The 22,877-nt window shown below is 41.5% G+C and overlaps 1 protein-coding gene across 1 annotated transcript in view; it reads left to right on the forward strand.

The window, feature by feature from the left end:
• LOC125452498 (visinin-like protein 1) overlaps window positions 1-22,877 on the forward strand; it is a 119,050-nt gene that overhangs the window by 39,590 nt on the left and 56,583 nt on the right. Inside the window, exon 2 of the mRNA XM_048531011.2 lies at window positions 7,258-7,424. Coding sequence (XP_048386968.1) covers window positions 7,263-7,424 — 162 coding nt within the window. The 5' untranslated portion in view covers window positions 7,258-7,262. The remainder of the gene's footprint in view (window positions 1-7,257; window positions 7,425-22,877) is intronic.

Raw genomic sequence — 22,877 nt, forward strand, 5'->3', positions numbered from 1 at the left:
GCAGTAGGAGTACACTTAAGAGGGAAATCAGGAGGGCAAAAGGGGGACATGAAGTATCTTTGGCAAATGGGGTTAAGGAGAATCCAAAGAGATTCTACAAATACATTTAAGAGAAAAACAGTAACCAGAGAGAGAATAGTGCCCCTTAAAGATCAACAGGAATCACAGGAGGTAGGTGAGATACTAAATGAGTATTTCACATCAGTATTTACTCTGGAGAAGGATATGGGAGCTAGGGAACTTGTGAAAATGAACAGTGATATCTTAAATTGCCCTTGTTACAGAAGAGGAGGTGCTGATGTCTTAAAATGCATAAAGATTGATAAATCCTCAGGACCTGATCAGGCATATCCCAGAGCTTTGTGGGAAGCTAGGGAAGAAATTGCTGAGCCTCTTGCTGAGCTTTTTGCATCACTAATAGCCACAGGCGAGGTGCCAGAAGTCTGGAGGTTGGTAATGTGCTGCCATTGCTTAAGAAAGGAGGTAAGGAAAAGCCAGGGAACTATAGGCAAGTGAGCCTGATGTCAGTGGTGGTTAAGTTGGAGGGAATCCTCAGGAACAGGGTTTATATATAGCAGGAAAGGAAAGGACTGATTAGGGAGCGTAAACAAGGTTTTGTGCATGGGAAATCAGGTTTCACTAACTTGATTGAGTTCGTTGAAGAAGTGACAAAGAAGATTGAAGGCAGCGCTGTAAACGGTATCTATATGGACTGCAGCAAGGTATACGACAAGGTTCCACATGGTAGACTAGTTAGCAAGGTTGGATCACGTGGAATCCAGGAGGGGCTAGCCAATTGGACACAAAATAGGCTTGAAGGTAGGAGATAGAGGATAATGGTGGAGAGCTGTATTTTGGACTGGAGGTCTGTGACTAGTGGTATACTGTAAAGATTGGTGCTGGGTCCACAGCTTTTCATCATTTATATAAATGATTTGGATGTGTATGTAGGAGGCATGGTTAACAAGTTTGCAAATGACACCAAACTGAGTGGCGTAGTGGACAGTGAGGAAGATTATCCCAGAGTACAGTGGGAACTTGATCAGATGGACTAATGGGCTGAGGAGTGGCAGATGGAGTTTAATTTAGTTTAATGTGAGGTGTTGCATTTTGGTAAGACAAATCAGGGCAGGACTTATTCACTGAATCGTAAATTCCTAGAGAGTGGTGCTGAACAAAGAGACCTAGCAGTACGGGTGCATATTTCCTTGAAAGTAGAGTTTGGGTAGACAGAGTGATGAAGAAGACATTTTGCATGGCTGCTTTCAGTTGCCAGTGCATTGACTGTAGGAGTTTGAGATGACACTTTATAGCTATTACAGGACAGTGGTTAGGCCACTTTTGGAATACTGTTCTCAATTCTGGTTCTTCCATTATAGGAAAGATGTTGTTAAACTTGAAAGAGTTCAGAAAAGATTCACTAGGATGTTCCTGATTGGAGATTTTGAGCTCTAGGGAGAGGCTGAATAGGCTGGGGCATTTTCCCCTGCAGTGCAGAGGCTGAGGGGTGTCCTTATAGATTTATAAAATCACGGGGTCTGGGTAGGGTGGAGGTCAGTTTTCCAGGATAATGGAGTCTAAAACTAGAGGGCACGGGTTTAAGGTGAGAGGGGAAAGATTTAAAAGGGACCTGAGGGGTGACCTTTTCATGCAGAGGGTGGTGCATGTATGGAATGAGCTGCCAAAGGAAGTGGTGAAGGTGGGTACCATAACAACATTTAAAACACATCTGGATGGGTATATAAATAGGAAAGGTTTAGAGGGATTTGGGCCAAATGCTGGCAAATGGGACTAGATCAGTTTTGGATACCTGGTCAGTATGGACGAGTTGGACTGAAGGGTCTGGTTCCATACTGTATAATTCTGTGACTCTGCTTCTACCACTGTTCCAGGAAGAGCATTCCAAAAACATAGAAACCTCTGAGAGATAATATTTTGCTTTATCTCAGTAACACCTAGCTCTTGCTTCTCCCATGAGAGGAAACATCCTTTCCAAAACTACCATGTCAAAATCCTCAGGGTTTTAAATGTTTCAATCAGGTCATTTCTCTCGTTTGTCAACTAGTAAATCACCCATGTTTTCTAATTGATTAATTTGTGTGCAAAGCCTGTTAAGGACAATGCAGACTACCAAGAGAAAAGTAGGGAGAGAAAGAGGTGGGCCAATTTTTAAAAAATTTCTTCTGCATCCAAAATGTTTTAACACACAAAGACTTTTCCCCCCCATCACCAAATCACTGTGACTGTTTTTAGTTTTTGTTTTTGTTTGTTACTGGCCCAATTTAGTTTTCAACCTTTTTTTATCCTCGCCTGTTCAGAAATTTTATTACACATCTCTAAAGCAGGTGAGACATTTTTTATTCATTATCAAGACGAGAGCATCACTGGCTAGGCAGCATTTATTGCCTATCCCTAATTGCCCAGAGGGCAGTTCAGAGTCAGCCACATTGCTGTGGGTCTGGAGTCACATGTCGGCCAGACCAGGTAAGGATGGCAGTTTCCTTCCCTAGAGCGCATTCGTGAATCAGATGGGTTTTTCCTGAGGATTGACAATGCATTCATGGTCATCATTAGATTCTTAATTTCAGATAATTGTTGAATTTGAATTCCACCATCTCCCGTGGTGGGATTTGAACCTCGGAACCCAGATCATTATCTGGGTCTCTGGATTAACAGTCCAGCAAAAATACCTCTAGGCCATTGCCCCCCCTCCCCCCGCCATGTGAACTCAGGCCTCCTCATTCTGGGGTAGGGGCAGTATCACTGCACTACAAGAGGTCAGTCTAGTTTTAAATTCAGCAAATTAAATCACTACACCTGTATTTTATTGTCAGTTAGAAGTGGTAACATTAGTGACGTACTTCACAGAAATTCTCTCGGCTAACATTTTTGAGAGAATTGGGGGAGGATGGTGCCAGCTTTATAGTTTATTTCGATCTCTCCTTATTTTTGCTGTATTTCCTAAAAAAAGTTGAAAGCAAAACACTTGTTTAACACATTAAGATGTTCAGAAGGGATGGTAACATTCTGATGATATATTTGCTTTTGGCCTTTCATCATCTGCCTTAAGGAGACAATGGATGCATGGAAAATGAATGGCGACTGACAAGAATAGAATAGAAGAGAATAGAATCCCTGCAGTGTTTAAACAGGCCGTTCAGCCCAACAAGTCCACACCAACCTTCAGAGCACCTACCCGAACCCATCCCCGTATAACCCACCTAATGTACAAATCCATGAACACTACGGGCAATTTAACATGACCAATCCACCTAGCCTGCACATCTTTGGACAAAAGGAGATAGGGGAAGGGAGGTTAAGGGACTGTGTAGGTAATTCAAAGCCTAACTGATTTATTGCAATATTTATCTGATTGAAAGCAGAAAACGTAATGCGAACGTGGAAGCTATACTCACGAGGGCGAGATGTCAGGAAGGAAGTAGTTTTCAATTCTGGGAGAAAATGGCTGAGAAGAAAAGTTGTAAAAGAATTGGCCAGATTTTCATAGTGAAGGCAACAAAAACAAAGTTGTTGGAAAAGCTCAGCAGGTCTGGTAACATCTGTGAAGAAAAAAAGAGTTAACGTTTCGGGTCTGGTTACCCTTCCTCAATTTTGCCCACCAAGGGAAAAGTTCTGAGGAAGGGTCACTGAACCCGAAATGTTAACTTTGATATTTTTCTTTACAGATGCTGCCAGACTTGCTATGCTTTTAAGCAACTTTGTTTTTGTTCCTGATTCACAGCATCCGCAGTTCTTTCAGTTTTTACCAGGCATTATATACCATTTGAGCCACTTGACCTCTTCAAAAATACTCCCCTTCCTCATCTCTATCACCCATTATCCATTTTATGAACAAACTTACAAGCCCTATTAAATTGAAAGCTATTGAGCAGTGCATAAAACTCTGAGTAAACAAAAAACTCTTCAAAGTAGCTATACAAACAAAATTAAGCACTCACAAAAGGATCAGGCAATTGGACTGTATCCAGGAGACCATAAAACTCCCTGAGTAAACAAACATACTTCAGAATTGCAATTTCAACTGAGTGCCAAACTGAATGAATAAAAGCAATGCGAAAAGATATAATAGTTTAATTTAAATTTGGCTGGATTCTCATCCTAGAAGTGGTTAGTGAGATTTGTGCAGATGATAACAGGACTCGAGCCTGCCACACACCTGGAAAGTGTTGGGAGGCAGCCACATGGGCTGCTGGCTGTGGAGAGGTTGGGGAGGGATCGTTGGTTGAAAGACCCACTTAGGTGTTCTGGTTCTAGTTGTAATCACAAGCAAATAATAATTAGCCCTCTTGCCCCTGCACCCCTTCACCTCCCACACATTCCCCTTTCCCCATCCATACCATACATTCCTAAGCGTCTCAACTCAACACCTCGCTGTACACCCCTGCCCCAAACCTGCTGATTCCACATTCCCTCCATTCCTGTGTAGAACTGACAAGCCCATTGTACGTGGGTACGGAACTAATGAACCCAGGAATCAGAATTTCAATGTGTGGGGAAGATTTTTTTTTAAAATGTCATGAGCTCATAACTACTTAGAATCTGCTTTCAGTACAGACCCATAAAAGTTTCAACAATTCGACATTTAAAGTTTCAATAGCAGAATTTATTAGTTTTTGACTTCAATTTAACTTGTAAAAATAAACATTTTGCAGTTGATGGAATGGATTGAAGAGAAAAAGCTGATAAACAATATTTTCAAATAGGTACAGCTGCATGAACAGACTATTGGATGTCTGACCTCTTAACCAGATTCATTATCTATTTAAAATACTTTGCACTTATTTCTAAGTTTTAACATCCATTTACAATTAGATAGTTTCAGCACACTGTTAGTGCCTCACAAGTGGAAATATTGTACAGTAAATATTAAAGGATCTAGATTTATATTTTTGAATAATCACTATTAAAGGAACCTTCTCATTTGGTAACCATTGTATTTAAAATAAACTGTTGTAGGCCTTGCAAAATAAGAATGCTATAAATAACTTCTTTTTCTGAGAAAGGGCAGCATTTCATCAGCCTCTTTCACAACATGCTGGTTGACAATGGACTGTAATAAGTAAACTGCAACTGACGACAATTTGATTTTGTTCCATTAAGCTTGAGCAAGGGTACTCTGCAGTGAATCTGAGGCTGTTTGCAGCCAAAGTCTGTGCAACAGTAATTGAGATCAGTCACGGTTATGGACATGCAGCAAAGTATGATGCAGTTTGTTTTGCCATCCTCTGTAATCGTTCAAACTAAACTTATTCAGTGGCAGTGTGAACACGTGGATACACTTGGAATTTTCTGGGGAGTTAAGTTGGTCCACATTCATCTGTGAAATCTGGCTGTGCATTTCAAATCTACTTTGCTGAAAATCAAAGTATATTGAGTTAATTTAGAATATGCTGTTCCCAAGCTGACTGCTCTGCTTCTGTGAATAGTTAGAAGATTATGCTGTTTGTGGATCAGCTGCACCCTGTATTGGTAGCTTAATTCAAAATTGCATCTGAATTGTATTTTTGCTTTTTGTAACCAGCTATTCTGTCCTGTACATGAAATCTTAAGGATCAACATTGTTTACAGTATATCTATAAAAAGATGAAAAATATTAAATTACCCTATAACCTTCTACAAGTTAATTTATATTGTGTAAACAAATACATTTTCGACAGGCTAAGATAAGAAGTAACAAGAATAGAAGTTGCTGGAAAAGCTCAGCAGGTCTGGCAACATTTATGAAGAAAATTCAGAGTTAACATTTCAGATCTGGTGATCCTTCCTCAGAACCCGAAACTAGACCCAAAACATTAACTCTGATTTTTCTTTGCAGATGCTGCCAGACCTGATGAGCTTTTCCAGCAACTTCTGTCCTTGTTCCTGATTTTCAGCATTCACAGTTCTTTCAGTTTTTGTTACAATGAAATGTAATCTTGTGTCATATTCTTGTGGCATGGATTAAATTTTAATTTATTGGAAGAAATAGAATTGCAATTTAACATTTCATTATTGAAGTCTATTGCCTTGAGCATGGGTGTATGTAAACATTTATAGGTACCAATCATGTAAATAACAAAAGTTTGCATGAGATTTAGCAAGTCAAGTTAATGGAAGTCAAGACTGACATTCAGCAGCAATGCCATTCCTTCCAGAGTTCGGCGTATTGGGTTGGGTTGGATGCAATGAACATTACTCAATACTTCACCACCCCTGCATGTAAGAGGTATGAGGATTGACATCAAATGGCCTTTCTACCACTTGTCCAATCACAGCCTGCCTCCCATATTACAGTGAGCCAAGGCAGATGACTGCCCTTAAGCCTTTGTAGACCCAAAAATGACCAATTATTGGCCATTTAAGGGCATTCCTCCACTTCTACTTCTAAATTATGTGTGGCAGGGGAAGGTGGAGGCAGACTTCATTGAGAGGGCTACTATTGGGCAAAAACTTCAGAACCTCTTTCTGGGGATCCCCCATGCCTGAATCAATATTCCGTTGATTGACTGTGGTGCCACTATCCCCCCCCCCCCCCCCCCCATTCTTCAATCCCCTTTCCCTGGCTTTTCCGACTGAGCCCTGCACTCCTTTCATCCATCAGTGGGATCTCCCAAACAAACTTGCCTTCTTAGTCCGGTGTCCAACAGCCTCTTCCTCAGGGACTGCCTTTAATTCTAGCAGTAGCCATAGCTCAATCCCAGCATTGCTGGGTCTACAGAACTGTCTGCTGATTGGATTACCTAGCCGATTTGTAGGGCAGGATTTCTTCCAAGATAGGACTTCAAATTCCACCCTGAAACATTAAGGCTGACCCTAAAGCAGCTGGGTTTCTACGAGCAGGGTGACGACCAGCATTTCCATTGGGTGGTTGGCATCAATACAATCCAGCCCAGTGTTCAGGAAACATCAGGGGATAAAAGAAATTCCTATCCCACCCATGACTAACAAGAAAAATAGCTTTTTACTAGTGAACATTCACACTCTGTCATAAATGAGACAAGTGAAAAATAGTTCATTACTTTTGGTGCTATCTTCACTATAGTTTCTCAAGTACTGAATGTGGCAGGCATTATTACAATATTTGTACATTCTTTTATCCTTTTGTTTCTCCATCCTGTTACTGATTATCATTCATATCATAATGAATAAAATTACTTATTTGCCATTGGAAAATTGAAAACTTACATCCAGCACTTGAGAATGTTGAATTAACATGATGACCAATTATTTTTTAAATGCCATACCTTGACTTTTCAGGGACAATGGGGAAACAGAACAGCAAACTCGCCCCTGAGGTCATGGAAGATCTGGTGAAGAACACAGAATTTAATGAACACGAACTCAAACAATGGTACAAAGGATTTCTTAAAGACTGTCCTAGTGGCAGACTGAACCTGGATGAATTTCAGCAACTGTATGTAAAGGTATATGTATTTTTAATCATAAATCAAGTTTGTTCACTGACATTATTCTCGTGCTTAAAATAAAGAAGCTAAAAATGCATAAGTTTCCTATTGGTAAAGAAGTGTTGGGGAAGATTTATACTCTGTTCAACACTGTATAGTGATTCATAATGTATTCTTCATTCTTTTCTATTTACTGGGGGGATGTGGGCATCAGTGGCTGGGTCAACATTTAGTACCTGTCCTTAGTTGTTCTTGAGAAGGTGGTGATGAGCTGAAATCTTGATATACTGCAATCCATGTATGTAGGCCTATAATGCCACTAGGGAAGGAATTTCAGAATTTTGATCCAGCGATACTTAAGGAAAGGTGATATATCTCCATGTCAGGATGGTGAATGGCTTGAAGAAGTTGTTTCAGATTGTGGTGGTGTTCCTGGCATTTGCAAATTAACTACATGTAGCCCACAGTCAATCCAACCTAATGTCATTGTTTAAATTGAGTAAAAACAAAGTTATACAATTCAGTTTATTGTCTGAAAAGACTGCAGTTAAGTACAATCATTTAGAGCTGGGTTTTTATTCTTCAAGGCAGGCGCTAAGAATCAAAATTTCTCACCTCAGCCACTGATCCAGCCTGCAAATAAAATGTCCACAAGACAGCATTTTGTTGTTGGGAATTATGAGTTTTAGAGTTAGGCCTGCTGCCCTTTAAGAGTTCTGTTTCAGCTATAAGGCCTGTCAGTTGTTGAGGCAAATAGTTTAAAAAGACCTACCTCAGAATTCTGGGACCTGATCCCAGTTTTATAAAAGTAATGAGACAGGAAACAGCGCTCACTCTCACCCGTTGCACACAGTCAAACACCCACCATTCTCCTTCAATACTATGGTCCCCCATCAATCCTCTATGGCCCCAATACTCTCCACGTCAAGATATGCACCTCTACCCTCTCCCATAACTCCCCAATACCTTTATGCCAAGGTATGCCTCTCCAATCATCTTCCATACTTTCTCATACCTTCCAAGGCAACTCTTCCACATAGGCCACATGTCTCCGCATAGCCTCCATGCCAAACTGTGCTATCCACCCATCCCTGTGGCCTGTCACACCCGTCAATGCAACCTATGCCCTTCACCCACTCCACCATGGTTCCTTATATTCTCTACGCCAAGCTATGCACTTCTACCCACTCTTCCCCATGCCCTCATACCACCAGATTGACCTATATCTCAACCCAACTCCACCATGGCCCCTCATACCCTCTATACAAGCCTGGCACTTACTTGGCTATGCACCCAATAGACATAAAAAAAAGTTCACTCAGCTTTCCGCAATAAACAACTTTTACTAGAGACCCTAAAGTGTGTCAATCAATGTGATATTTAAAAAACCAATAGCAGAAACTCCAAACCCTGACACCTGCTTGTCTTATGCAAATAATTATTGAGAAATTGAAAAATATTTCCACGAGAAATGTTAGCCTGGTTCTGTAAAAATAACCTGAGGGGAACGTGCTTATTCCCACAACAGAGTCATTGATGTTGGAAATTCAGACCTAACAATCTGCCACAGTTGTCATATTTATTGCTTCTTGAAGATAATTAGATATGCTGGAAACAGCCTTGGAAATCTTGAAACTATTCTGGTTGACACATTTCAACTCTGTGAAAATCTATCCCTTAGAGTTGCTGAAGATAAAAATTGTGCTGTATTACTGTCAGTTCTTTGCTGTTACTCCTTTAGTCTCACAACCCATTATGAAACTGATGGAACTGCAACCCTATTAAATAGTCAATGTTCTTGTTCAAATGTACTATATTTGAAGACTGCTGAATTGAGTGGCTGTGAATTACAGCTGATGCTATACATTAAATCAATTTTCAATAAAATATGTAAATATATTGCATTTGTGATGTTCAAATGAGGTTGCTCTGGAAGTTGTTTTGTGCAGATGTTTATCAAATTGTTATCCCAAGAAATTGCCAAAATTACAATGAATCAGGGATAATTGCCATATCAAAGAAAGCTGTGGGCCTCAAACTGTTATTGATTCCTGCCATAAGAACTTAACTGAGTATTGAAACAGTAATGTTTCTTTTGTACGCTTTGCTTCAAGGTGTAAAATTTTTAACAAGTAGAGGTGTCATGAATTTGTGTAAGATCTTAGGCTGCAGTTGACATGTTGTGTGCAGGTTTTGGTATACCATTATAGAAACAGTTTAAAAGCAATAGATAGGTCAATGGACATTCACTCTTTCCTTTCTAGGGATAACAAGTTACAGTTATAAAAAAAAGACTTCAGACCTTAGGGCTTCGTTTACTCAAGATGAAAGGATTATAAAATATTTCGTATTGGAAGGTGTTTTATATTAGAAGGTGGCCTAACAGAAATCTTGAAGATTTACAAGGAACTATGAGTAGGACAAACTAATGATGAATGAGATCATTGTAAAAATCTTTAAATTTATCAAAGGATTGCAGGGATGTCGGAAATAACGATCACCTAAAAGGGTATCTCAACAGTTTGAATTTTCTGCTGCAAACTATTGCTGAGCTACATATCAGATAGTGGAAACTTAACAGTATAAGAACTGACTAAGCTTAGACTAGATGACAGGCAATTTTGACCAGGACAATGGCTTGTTTCTGTGCTGTGGTTTTCTACAATTCTATAGGGTAGAATTTCATCATGTATATTAGGGACAAAAACCAAACCCCTAGTGTAAACAGTTGTGAAAATGTGAGTGCAAGAGTGTTACATACATATTTACGTTATCCCCAAATTTCCTTGTTGTTTTAGACTAATCTGTTGATCTTTAAACTGGAATCCATCTCAGTTTGTTATTATGTCTCCACCCCCAGGCAATGTGAGCCTGCTACAATGGTGTTGGTTCATAATAGATTAAAATAAAGCACTGAGCTCAGACAACAGCATATGTTTCACTTATTGTAATTTGTTTGCACTTTTTAAAACATGTATTTATCCTTTCTAGGATTTATGCTTGTTTTTAGTATTTCTTTGAGTGTAATTTTATGGGTTTTTTTAAGTTGCTTTAAAAAATGAAAAGTTTCCACGTTTGAATTTTCCCAAAAGTGCAAGAATAGATTTGGACTTTGCTTTATGGTATAATATGAATGTTAGTAAATTGGTTATTTTGCAGCTTTGTGAAATTTTATTCCAGCTAAAGGCACTGGGAGCGGCACCATCATTGCTTTGTCAGAAAGGCCGGATGGTCTTCCTGCTGCTAAATCCTCCGAAGCTGTATTCTGCTTTCTTTGCCATCATTTTGTTTCCTATGAAGAGATATCTAAATTCTAAGAAATCTGTCCCCGTTATTAACTGCAACTTATCAAATAAGGCAATACATATTTTCTTCACTCTCAATGGCAGTGAATATATAGGCATATAGATAGTTTGTGTAGGCAAATGTCTGGCAGATGGAGTACAATGTTGATAAATGTGAAGTCTTCCAAACACAGGAAAATAATATTAATATTAATTAATTAATTTAGAAGTCTATTATTTGCCTGTAAAAACATTGTAGCATGCTGCTGTACAGACGGACCCGGGTGTCCTTGTGCATGAATCGCAGAAGGTTGGTTTGCAGGTACGAAAGTAATTAAGAAGGCAAATGGAATGTTGTCCTTCATTGCTTGAGGGATTGAGTTTATTAGCAGGGAGGTTATGTTACACAGTATGGAACTGGAAGAACCCAGCAGGCCAGGCAGCATCAGAGGAGCAGGAAAATCAATGTTTCAGGCCGGGACCCTTATTCAGAAATTCCTCCATCTCTACACTGTGTTGTCTCTGACTCTAGCATTTACAGCCATGTTGTCTCCAAGGTTATGTTACAGCTGTATAAGGTGCTGGTGAGGCCACACCTCGCGTACTCTGTGCAGTTTTGGTCTCTATACTTGAGATAGAACGTATTAGCGCTGGAGGGGGTGCAGAGGAGATTCACTACACTGATTCTAGAGTTGAGACGGTTGGCATATGAGGAGAGACTGAGTAAACTGGAATTGAATTCATTGGAATTTAGAAGAATGAAGGGGGGGTGGTTCTTTTAGATACATCGATTCCCTTCATAATTTTATATAAGGTAGAAGCAGGAAGGATGTATCCACTAAATAAAAACGAAATGAACTGCGGATGCTGTAAATCAGGAACAAAAACAAAGTTGCTGGAAAAGCTCAGCAGGTTTTTTAGATTAGATTCCCTACAGTGTGGAAACAGGCCCTTTGGCCCAACAAACCCACACCGGCCCTTAAAGCGTCCCACCCAGACCCATCTCCCTGAACACTACGGGCAGCTTAGCACTGCCAATCCACCTCGCCTGCACATCTTTGGACTGTGGGAGAAAACTGGAGCACCCGGAGGAAACCCATGCAGACACGGGGAGAATGTGCAAACTCCACACAGACAGCCGCCTGAGGCTGGAATTGAACCCAGGTCCCTGGTGCTGTGAGGCTGCAGTGCTAACCACTGAGCCACCGAGCCGTCCTTGGTCTGGCAGCATCTGTGGAGGAGAAAACAGAGTTAACGTTCCGGGTCCGGTGACCCTTCCTCAGTCCACTTTTACCATTGGAATATTCCTAAGCTGTCCCAACCACCCATTCAAGCTCAGGAAAAAGTGGTGGCTTTGTACATTGTCAAGGTAGAAGGTACTGCCTTTTCAGGCAGCTTATGGAAAATTAAACATATTAGCCAGGTTGTCTTGGAAAAGGTTTATGAACAAAATCAGGGCAGAAAGGAGCTGAAGGTAGTTATTAGAATTAGTAAAGTCTTAGGGATTCCCATGAAAAATCAGGAATGCTTTATCAACTAATTTTTGCCACTGTTGTAGTTGTTTTAATCAACCTGCTCCAACATCTTATGGACATACATCTAGGCAGATGGGATTTGAACCTAGACCTCATGGCCCAGAGGTAGGTACACTGCCACTGCACTTCAAGAGTCCATTTAAATGTGATCGTGGATCATTGTTGTATGCTTAGTCATGAATGTAGATTTTGATGGCATTGTCGATCAAGAGATGCAAACTGTTCACATCACTAAATGACTTTTCATCCATTGTTGAAATGTGATTTGACTTCATTCAGGACTGGCTTTGCCCTGTCTTTTTTCTTTAAAGTGAACGTAACTCTAACATTGTTTTGTGACAAATCTGTGATTGTAATCCTTTCAAGTTTCCTAGAAGAACATCTGTTACAGAATTCAACATAAATATTTGGCAGTGAAATTAAATGAATGGCTCAGTTGATAAATGCAGTAGTTTGTCTGTATCACTCAGTATAAAGCAAAAGAATATGCCAGGCCAAATCAAGAAGCCTCCTTTCTGGCAGGACCCAGATGGGCTGTACTTAAAACAACTTGTGAAAAGGCAATGTTCCCACTGTTGGTTTTAAATCAGGGCCTAACTGAGTAAGTAGGACTTTGATACCAGTTTAAATTCAACAGGTGGCTCAGTGGTTAGCACTGCTGCTTCACAGAACAAGGAACCTGGGCTTGATTCCGCCTTTGGATGACTGTCTGTGTGGAGTTTGCATGTTCTCCATGTATCTGTGTGAGATTCCTCAAGTGCACTGATTTCCTCCCACAATCCAAAGATGTGTAGGCTAGGTGGATTGGCCATGCTAAATTGCTCAATGTGTTCATGGATATGTAGATTAGGTGGGTTAACAGAGCATGGGTGGGATGCTCTGAGGGACAGTGTGGAACTTGTTGGGCTGAAGGGCCTGTCTCCACACTGTAGAGATTTTATGAAAGGTCAGAATCTGTGGTCCAGCAAATGAGGGCCTTCAAAAACAAGAATTAGAAATTGGCTGGGTATCCAATAATGCAGCAACCCCAAAGCATTCAGTGCCTGGAACCCATTTGGTCCGTGTTGTTGAGGTCCATCCTTAAAAATGGACTATTTGCAGTATCAGCACACCAAATAAGCTCTGAAGTCTAAATGAAATATATTATTCTTTCTCAGCAATGCTTTCATTGAATACACTCTTCTTTTAGCTTCGAAGTTGCTTTAATGGTGCCTCAGTGAGCTTGTAGGATGAACAAATCCATATAATGCTGTGAACTAGTTAACGACTCTTTGGCAAACGGTAGTCCATATCTACAGTAACTGAAATTCCATTTGTGGCCATGATTTCCTTTGTGATTTAATCACTGCTTCAGACATGTGACCTGATTTCTGTCTTGTGGAGTCGTAGTTTACTGTGATTATTAATGTTTCCTTTCTGCATTTGAAGAGGCCCATCCCATCACATTCCCATGGGAAGAAAGACAGCATCAACATTCTCTGGTCTAGCACAAGAGCTTGAAATCACTTTTTCAATTTTTTTTTCGAGCCCTCATCACCAAACTGAACATGTTGCTCTGGCTGGACATGTTGTGAGACCCACAATACCCATGGTGCAGTTGTTGCACAGTATAAAGTCTTGGGACTGTCAGAATGACCAATGCCTCATCACAAGTGAGTGAATCGTCTACCACATTGAGGTATCCGTAGAACTGTCTGAGAATGAGATTGTGTGGAATGTCTGCTGGCCATCCTTTGATTCTATGCATTTCTGATGTCATTCAGTCTCTTCAGATGTTCCTAGTAGTGTTGCGGTGGTTATCATGTAAAGGTTTTCAACACCTTCAGTAAAAACTATGCCTGTTTGTTCAGGCCTTTTCATAGGGATACCGGATAAAGCATCTGTTGTATTCTGTTTTCCCGGAATATATTTGCACCAAACCTTGTCATTCTTGGAATGAATCATTATACACGCAGGAGGTGCTTTTGCAAGTTACTTAGAAGTTAAACATATCATTAAGACTTTGTGATCTGTCTATCTTGATTACAGAGGCCAAGTCTATAATTGGCAAGCTTTTCACAAGCCCATATAGCAGCTAATGTTTCTTTCTCTATCACTGTACATTTCTGATTAGCCTCGTATATCTGACAGAGTGCAAGATAGACTGACCTTTCCATCTGTCTGTAACTTAAAGAGTACAGCTTTCAGTCCCGCATAAGACACAATCTGCAACAATGATAGTAGGTAGCGCTGAGTTATAGATGATGAAAATATTGGATGATATCAACATTTCTTTGATTTTCTCAAGCATCCTCTGTTGTACTTTCTCCCAGCATTGTGTATTGATTTGTTGTGATAAACCTTGGGAGCTGAGTATTCTTCTGAGGAGTTCTCAAACCTCTTTGCTGTTTTTATTCCATCAAATCCCAAATAGTGTGGCAACAGGCCTTTTGGCCCAACAAGTCTACAGTGACTCACTGAAGAGCATCCCACCCAGACCATCCCCATCCCTGTAACCCTGCATTTTCTATGGCTAACCCACCTAACCTATACATCCCTGAACACAAAGGTAATTTAGCATGGCCAATCCACCTAACCCCACACATCTTTGGACTGTGGGAGGAAACTGGAGCTCCCTGAGGAAACCCACACAGACACGGAGAGAACATGGAAACTCCACACAGACATTCGCCCAAGGGTGGAATTAAACCCAAGTCCCCTGAGCTGTGAGGCAGCAGTGCTAACCTCTGAGCCACCATGCCACCCTAATCATTAATGTATGTAGGCATCTGTGGCAAGATTAGCATTTATTGGCTATGTACCTTTTTAAAGTTTGCTCTGGGGTTATAGGGGCCATTGGTGAGGCCAGTATTTATTGTTCATCCCTAACAGACTTTGAACTGAATGGCTTGCTGGGCCACTTTAGAGGGTGCTTAAGGGCTGATCAGATTGCCGAGTCAGGAGTCACATGTAAGGACAAGGTGAGTTTCAAGACTGATTTCCATGGGGCTAGAAACACCCACAGTACTGTCAGCAAAGGAGCTCCAGAATTTTGACCCAGTGACAGTGAAGAAGTAATGATAGATCTCCAAGTCAGGCTGATGTGTGTTTTCAAATGGAACGCATAGTTGGTGATACACCCATATATCTGCTGGTCTCATTCATCTAGGTGGTAGAGATTACAGGTTCAGAAGGTACTGTTAAAGGAGGAGTACTGGTCCATTAGCTGAGGAGGAACAATAGTTAGTGATGAGCATAAGGTTTCCTTGACCATATTTGTCCAAATATCATGAAACTTCAGTTCTCTCCTGCCGGTGTTACATGGTATACCCAGAGATGCTAATGGTGGTATGTGCGGTATTGTCTATAAGATAGGATTTGGTGAGTATGATCATGTCAAGCTGCTACTTGAAGTCATATGTGGGCCAGCTCTCCCAATTTATGCACATGCCCTCAGATATTAGAAGAGAGGACTTTGCAGGTTCGACAGGGTTTGATTTGTCTGTCTTTTGCAGTGTCTGGGCTGATAATGGTAGTCTTTCAGACTTTGTTTGTTTTAGATTTTGTGGTGCTTTGATGTAACTGAGTGGCTTGCCATTGCCACTTGAAGGGGCATTTATGAATCAATCACCTGGCTGTCACATTGGCCTGGCCTATATGTGACTTCAACCAAATACAGCCAGACCAAATAAGTACTTTCCCAAAGAACTTAAAGGTACATCTTATTTCCCTCTACTAGGAAACAGAGCTCCAATGACTTCAGCTTGGTTTGTTGATCTTGCTAAAGAATATCTTATGGATCTTGCCATTCTTTAGGGATTCTCTTTTCTGATTGACTGTGTCCAGGTGTATAGTTGCGACACATACTTCCACTTGTTGGAATGGCATTTGGCCTGGTGTGTGTGTGTGTGTGTGTGTGTGTGTGTGTGTGTGTTTGGTCACCCACCAGGCTGTTGACAGTGCACCTCGGCAGTTGATGTACTTTCCTGCAGACTCCCCTGTACCTTTCCGCTGTTAAACTTACACTGTTCTACAGTATCAGTTCTTTGGTTACCCCAATTCAGTTATTGATTTTTGCATCTTGTCAGGAATGTGAGAGAAGACTATCCATTTGTCATAATGAGTACAGCTCTAGGATCACTCAGGAAGACTGCCACTACAGAGGACAAAGCAACCTGCTTTATTAGCAGCCCATCCATACCTATGACATACACTTGCTTCACCAGTGACAAACAGTGGTTGCAATGCATATTGTAGTAATTCACCTGAGACTTCTCTGACAGCACTGTCCAAACTTGTGATCTCTATCATCTCAAAGAATAAGGGTAGCAGATGCTTGGGAACACCACCATTTACGGGTTCCCCTCCAAGTCACATATTGTCCTGACTTGGAAGTGTATCATTGTTCCTTCACTGTTACTGGGTCAAAATCCTGGAACTCATTTCTTAATAGTACTGTGATGTCCCTGCATGCCCCAGGATTGCAGTGGTTTAAGTTGGCATCTCACCACCACCTTCTAAAGGACAATTAGGGATAAAGACTCAAATCCAGCCTAGGCAGTGAAGCCCACATCCCATAAAAAAATTCAAAGCAAATGCTTCATCTAAGATTCTGATTAGTTGTTCTTTTAAGCTACCACACTCAGTTCCATGCAAGTCTGTATCATTGACAAAAGTGTCAATGTTTCCCTAGTCATTAAGTATGTTCATTAAATTTATCTCACTCAACAATGGGGTTTCTTTTTGCAGATTGAAGTAGATATCAAGACTCTTTTTACTTAATTCCATGTAACTCTTTGTTCAGTTCCACCGTGCTTTACTACAGTATTAGCTATACAGCCACACATTGTGCGCAATAATGAACTGAGATGCATATTGTTTGGTTCCACAGTGAGACCGGATACATGCAGTAATTCTTATGAGATAACAAGGTGTCAAGCTGGATGAACACAGCAGGCCAAGCAGTATCTTAGGAGCAGGAAAGTTGACGTTTTGGGTATAGACCCTTCTTCAGAAATGGGGGAGGGGAAGGGTGCTCTGAAATAAATAGGGAGAGAGGGGTGGGGTGCCAATCGAAGCTGGATAGTAGAGAAGATATGTGGAGAGGAGACAGACAAGTCAAAGAGGTGGGGATGGAGCCAGTAAATGTTAGTGTAGGTCGGGTGGCAGGGAGGAGATAGGTTAGTCCAGGGAGGACGGACAGGTCAAGGGGGCGGGATGAGGTTAGGTGGGAAATGGGGGTGCGGTTTGAGGTGGAGGGAAAAGATAGGTGAGAGGAAGAACAGGTTAGGGAGACAGGGATGAGCTGTGCTGGTTTTGGGATACGGTGGGGGGGAGGCGAGATTTTGAAGCTTGTGAAATCCACAGTGATACTTTTGGGCTGCGGGCTTCCCAAGCGGAATATGAGTTGCAGTTCCTGCAACCTTCGAGTGGCATCGTTATGGCACTGCAGGAGGTCCAGGATGGACATGTTGTCTGAGGAATGGGAGGGGGAGTTGAAATGGTTCGCAACTGGGAGATGTAGTTGTTTATTGCGAACCAAGCGTAGGTGCTCCGCAAAGCGGTCCCCAAGCATTAACTCGGTTTCCTCGATGTAGAGGAAGCTACAATGGGGAACAGCGGATGCAGTATGCAACATTAGCAGATGTGCAGGTGAACATCTGCTTGATGTGGAAAGTCTTCTTGGGGCCTGGGGTGGGGGTGAGGGAGGAGGTGTGGGGGCAGGTGTAGCACTTCCTGTGGTTGCAGGGAAGAGTGCCAGGTGTGGTGGGGATGGAAGGAAGCGTGGAGCATACAAGGGAGTCGCGGAGAGAGTGGTCCCTACGGAAAGCAGATAAGGGTGGGGAAGGAAAAATGTCTTTGGTGTTGTGGTCAGATTGCAGATGGTGGAAGTGTCAGAGGATGATGCAGAGGTTGGTGGGGTGATATATGAGGACCGGGGGGATTATTTTTTGGTTGTTATTGCGCGGACAGGGTGCGAGGGATGAGTTGCGGGAAATGCGGGAGACATGGTCGAGGGAGTTCTTGACCAGTGCGGGGGCGGTGGGGGCGGGGGGGGATGTTGTGATCCTTGAAAAACGAGGGCATCTGACATGCACAGGAGTGGAATGCCTCATCCTGGGTGCAGATGTGGCGGAGGCGAAGGAATTGGGAATGGGAGATGGCATTTTTGCAGGAAGGTGGTTGGGAGGAGATGTATTCTAGGTAGCTGTGGGAGTCGGTGGGGTTGAAATGGATTGTCTTTGGCATTAATTGAGCCATGCTTCTGCTTGTTGAGGCCTGCAATTTGCTCAAAGATTTTCAACTATGAAAGATAATTTTCTATAATGTTCTTTCATTTATTGCTTCCAGATACTCATAATTGGTCTCGCTGTGATGCTAAAGAATATTAATGGAATCTTCTGAGTAAGGAAAATGTTAGCCTTATTTGAGAAACATCTTGCTGTGGCTTCTTCAGGCTGCAAGTGACTTCAAGATCATGCGACATTGTACTAATTTCTGTAATGTATGCTGTGGGCTAAATTTTACCAGAAATTGGTTGTCAAATTTGGCAAGTTTCGTGGAGAGTTTGTCTCCGAGCCATAACAAGTTTTCTCACACTATCTTCCCAAACTCACCTCATTGCCTTTGCCTTTGTTTCATGACGCCTGCTCTGCTCTACTCATTGTATTCTTCTACTTGCCAGGTTTTCATGGAATCCTCTGACTTTAAGGCCCAGCTAGCCTCGTGGTCAAATACTGGCAGTCCACAGTTTCTCTGCATGGTTCCTGTCAATTGTCTACACATGTCAGACAGAGGGAAATTGTCACATTGATTTGCTGATCATGTCCTGGACATTCTTGTGGACAGAGGGTTTGTGTAGTCACAGCCAGGCTTCAAAATGAGAGTTATTGTTCTTAATGTGGGCATCTCTGTCTTGCTGATCTCTCTCAATTTTTTCACTTACAGCCATGTTTTTCAGTGGCTGGACAAATTCCTCCCTGTTAAGTATGCCACACAGTTGAACTTAATCCTAAGTACAATACTGACCAAACACCCACAGGCTGTTAGAACTCTTCGGTGAGTTTGTTTACAGTAGACAGTAAGGTAATAAGGTCCTAGCATTAAATTTACTGGTTCTTGGGCTTATTGCTGCACTGTGGTACTTGTTACATGAGGTATTAGAAGCTGCCAGAACAAATAGAACTTCACAAATTTGATAAAAGGCTACTGGATATATGTTGAGCAGTTGGGGGAGTGGAATCAATTGAATGGAAAATTATAAAATCAAAAATAAAGGAGAAGGTAGTATTATAGCTTAGTAATAGACTTGATTGACACATTCTGTGTTTTTCTTTGGTAATAATGTCATATTGTGCCAAGCAAACATAAAAGCGCAAAAGAAAAAGATGAATTTGATATTAAAACAAACTTAAAGGCTTTGAATCCAAAGGCACAAAACATTGAGAATAAGGTAGACAAACTGATGGTGCAAATTGAGGTAAATGAATATGATCTCAGGTCCGTTAAGGAATCAGGGTTTCAAGGAGATCTGTTACACTGCCATGACCACCTCAACCTACCCGTTCTATTCATAACAGCTGGTCCTAATCTGTGAGGTCTCTGCTCGTTCTCCAGTTCCTGCTGTAGTCCAAAAGGAAGATTACTAATATACTTGTGCATATTGTATTTGTACGTTAGATATTGTATTGCACTGCCTGGAAAAGTGGTAGAGGCAGGTTCCACTGAGGCGTCCAAAGGGGCTTTAGGTTGTTATTCTTATATAAATGGTGGTGCAGGGATATGTTGAAAAGGCAAGAGATTGGCAATGGGGAATAGAACCGATGGAGGCACAATAGGCCGAATGGCCTCTTTCTGCACTGTAACAATTCTCTGTTTCTGGGTGGCACAGTGGCTCACAGGGGAATTGGGTTCAATTCCACCCTTGGGCAGCTGTCTCTGTGGAGTTTGCACATTGTGCCGTGTCTGTGTGGGTTTCCTCCCAGAGTCCAGTGATGTGCAGGTTAGGGTAGATTAGCTATGCTAAATTGCCTGTCGTGTTCAGGGATGTGTAGATTGGGTGAATTATAGGGGGATGGGCTTGGGAGAGTGCCCTGAGGTTTGGTGTGGACTTGTTGGGCCAAAGGGCCTGTTTCCACACTGTAGGGATTCAGTGATCTAGGAAACAGATATGTTGTCAAGTGGAAATTGTACAGAATGTCCTAATATAGTGCAGAGACATTAAAAACAGCTACTCAGGATGTATCATGGCACAAGACAATGTCAAAGAACCACAAAGACTTCTTCTGAGAAAATGAAAGTTAATTCCCATCTGTCAGCTTTGGAATAGCCCTGAGAAAGCCACTAACACTACCTGAGCACTGCTTTGTTCTATATCCGTAACATCTTTCTTACTGTTTTTGTTTTGACCCCATCACCTTGATAAATTATTATGATCTCTCTATCTTAATTAGCTTGTACAGTTTTGTATTACCAGTTACTTTGGTTAGACCCTCAGCAGGTAAGTCTTATATCTATCATGTTCTTCCAGTCATTTGGTTAGGCTCCACCACCATCTTATTTTTATTTGTAATTATCTCTTTGCCTCATTTGATCAGGTTATCGGTCATTCCTTCCTTGTTATTCAGCTGTTGACAATTTACTCACGCCATCTGACACTTTTGATCACTTGCAGAGACTGATTATTCAACACTCTACTCACCATTTGTATGATCTTTTGATCTCTCTGCCCTTGATTTCTCTGCCTATAAATTGTGTGTGTGTGCTCCTCTTTCACTTCACCTGACAAGGGGGCTATGCTCCGAAAGCTTGTGATTTCAGTTAAACCTGTTGGACCATAACCTGGTGTTGTGCAAGTTCTGACTTTGACTACCTGAACAAAGCTGTATATGATTAAAGTTTCCATTTTATTTTAAATATGATTAACATTAGCGAAATTAACATACAGTAGCTCCTAGACAAAGTAAAATAGCGATTCCTGTTACAATCTGAAACCAGAGAGGTTGACTGCCTCTGATTCCTCATATGTCACTCACCTGGTTTGTAAGGACAAAGAGTGTGCAGGTGGGAAAAATAGAAGAAAAATAATTTTATACAGAAGAATACCTTAAAAAAGATTGAAGTGAAGGGTTCAAATTAAAGGATCTGAGGAAGAAAGAAAGTAAGGGAAGAGGAGAAAGGTTTGGCAAGGCAGCTGTGATATTGTATGACTACATAATTGTTTCAAACAAATTGCACAATGTAGTGTTCCTGCATTGAAACCTGTGTACATTGTAATTATTAACCTCAGATGTGTCCGAAAAATAATGTTGTTATAAGATGATTAGCCAAAAAGGTATCATTAAAAAATAATTATGAGCAGTTTTAAATAGCCTGAAGTTGTTTTCAAAGATGAAGTGATGATAAGTGAAAACTGACTGTATATTAGAGATCCACCCGTGTCCATTTCAACCTCTACCATGCAGAATGGAAAATTACTGCCGCAGTTTCAGAAAGGGAATTTCATTTTAAATTGTCAGTTAGAAGTATGTCATCTTGTAAATGCCAGCTTAGTGATCCATCCTTAACTGGAGCTAATTGAGACCTTTGTACTTAGTACCAGCTGGCTGATGGACTTTTGTACTTGTCACCGAATGTAAACACTGTTTGATGAGTCTCACTGTAAAAACAGTTGCTCCCAGACATGAATACATAAGTGAACCTGCCTCTTGGACTGCAGTATGACTGGGAGAATAAGCAGAGACTTCACAGAGCTGCTGGAAATAGGGTGGGTCGAGGCTGTAGGAGTAGTGGCAGAGACAGAAGGAGTTGAAGAAATGCTCTATCAGTGGGAAGCCACATCCACCTATGGTATTTGGGGAGCCATTGTCCCGTCGGAACCTCAATGCAAAGCAATGTTTGAGATGTCTGTGTTACAGTAAAAAAGCCCTTGCTGGAATCTGCTGCCTGCTGGAACTACACTTCATCTGGAGATTAACAATCACATAGCCAGTGGCCATGATGTTAAATGTGGTAAAGAATTATTGAGTCTGGCTCCTGTCACGTACCTCGCAGCTTTTCATGCATTTTTGCATGAGAAAGATCACTGAATTTGCTATTCAGAGAACCAAGTACACCTCATCCTCCCCTGCTGGAGAAAAAAACAAGTGGGTTGATCACTCAATGTTGCAAGGATGGCACTGAATCCCTGTGGTTCAGGTAACTGTTGATTGCAGAAGCTTTGTGATCGCCACATAACAACTTTTCCACATACAGCAACTTAAAGGAACTTAGTTCCTTCAATGACAGAGACAACAAAGTGTGGAGCTGGATGAACACAGCAGGCCAAGCACCATCTTAGGAACACAAAAGCTGATGTTTCAGGCCTAGACCCTTCATCAGAAAAGCCTTTTCTGATGAAAGGTCTAGGCCCGAAACCTCAGCTTTTGTGCTTCTAAGATGCTGCATGACCTGCTGCGATCATCTAGCTCCACACTTTGTTGTCTCACATTCTCCAGCATCTGCAGTTCCCATTATCTCTCTCTTAGTTCCTTCAATGTCTGGTTGGCGTGTGTGTGGGCACCCTATCATGCAGAGTGGCAGCACTCACAGTGCCACTGCTCTGTGACAGTCCATTGTGCCAGAACCACTGCAGCAAATCGAAGAGAAGCCACTGGTTCATAATTGGTGACGTT

Source organism: Stegostoma tigrinum, chromosome 4 (assembly GCF_030684315.1).
Source record: "Stegostoma tigrinum isolate sSteTig4 chromosome 4, sSteTig4.hap1, whole genome shotgun sequence".
In the NCBI taxonomy this organism is placed as follows: Eukaryota; Metazoa; Chordata; class Chondrichthyes; order Orectolobiformes; family Stegostomatidae; genus Stegostoma; species Stegostoma tigrinum.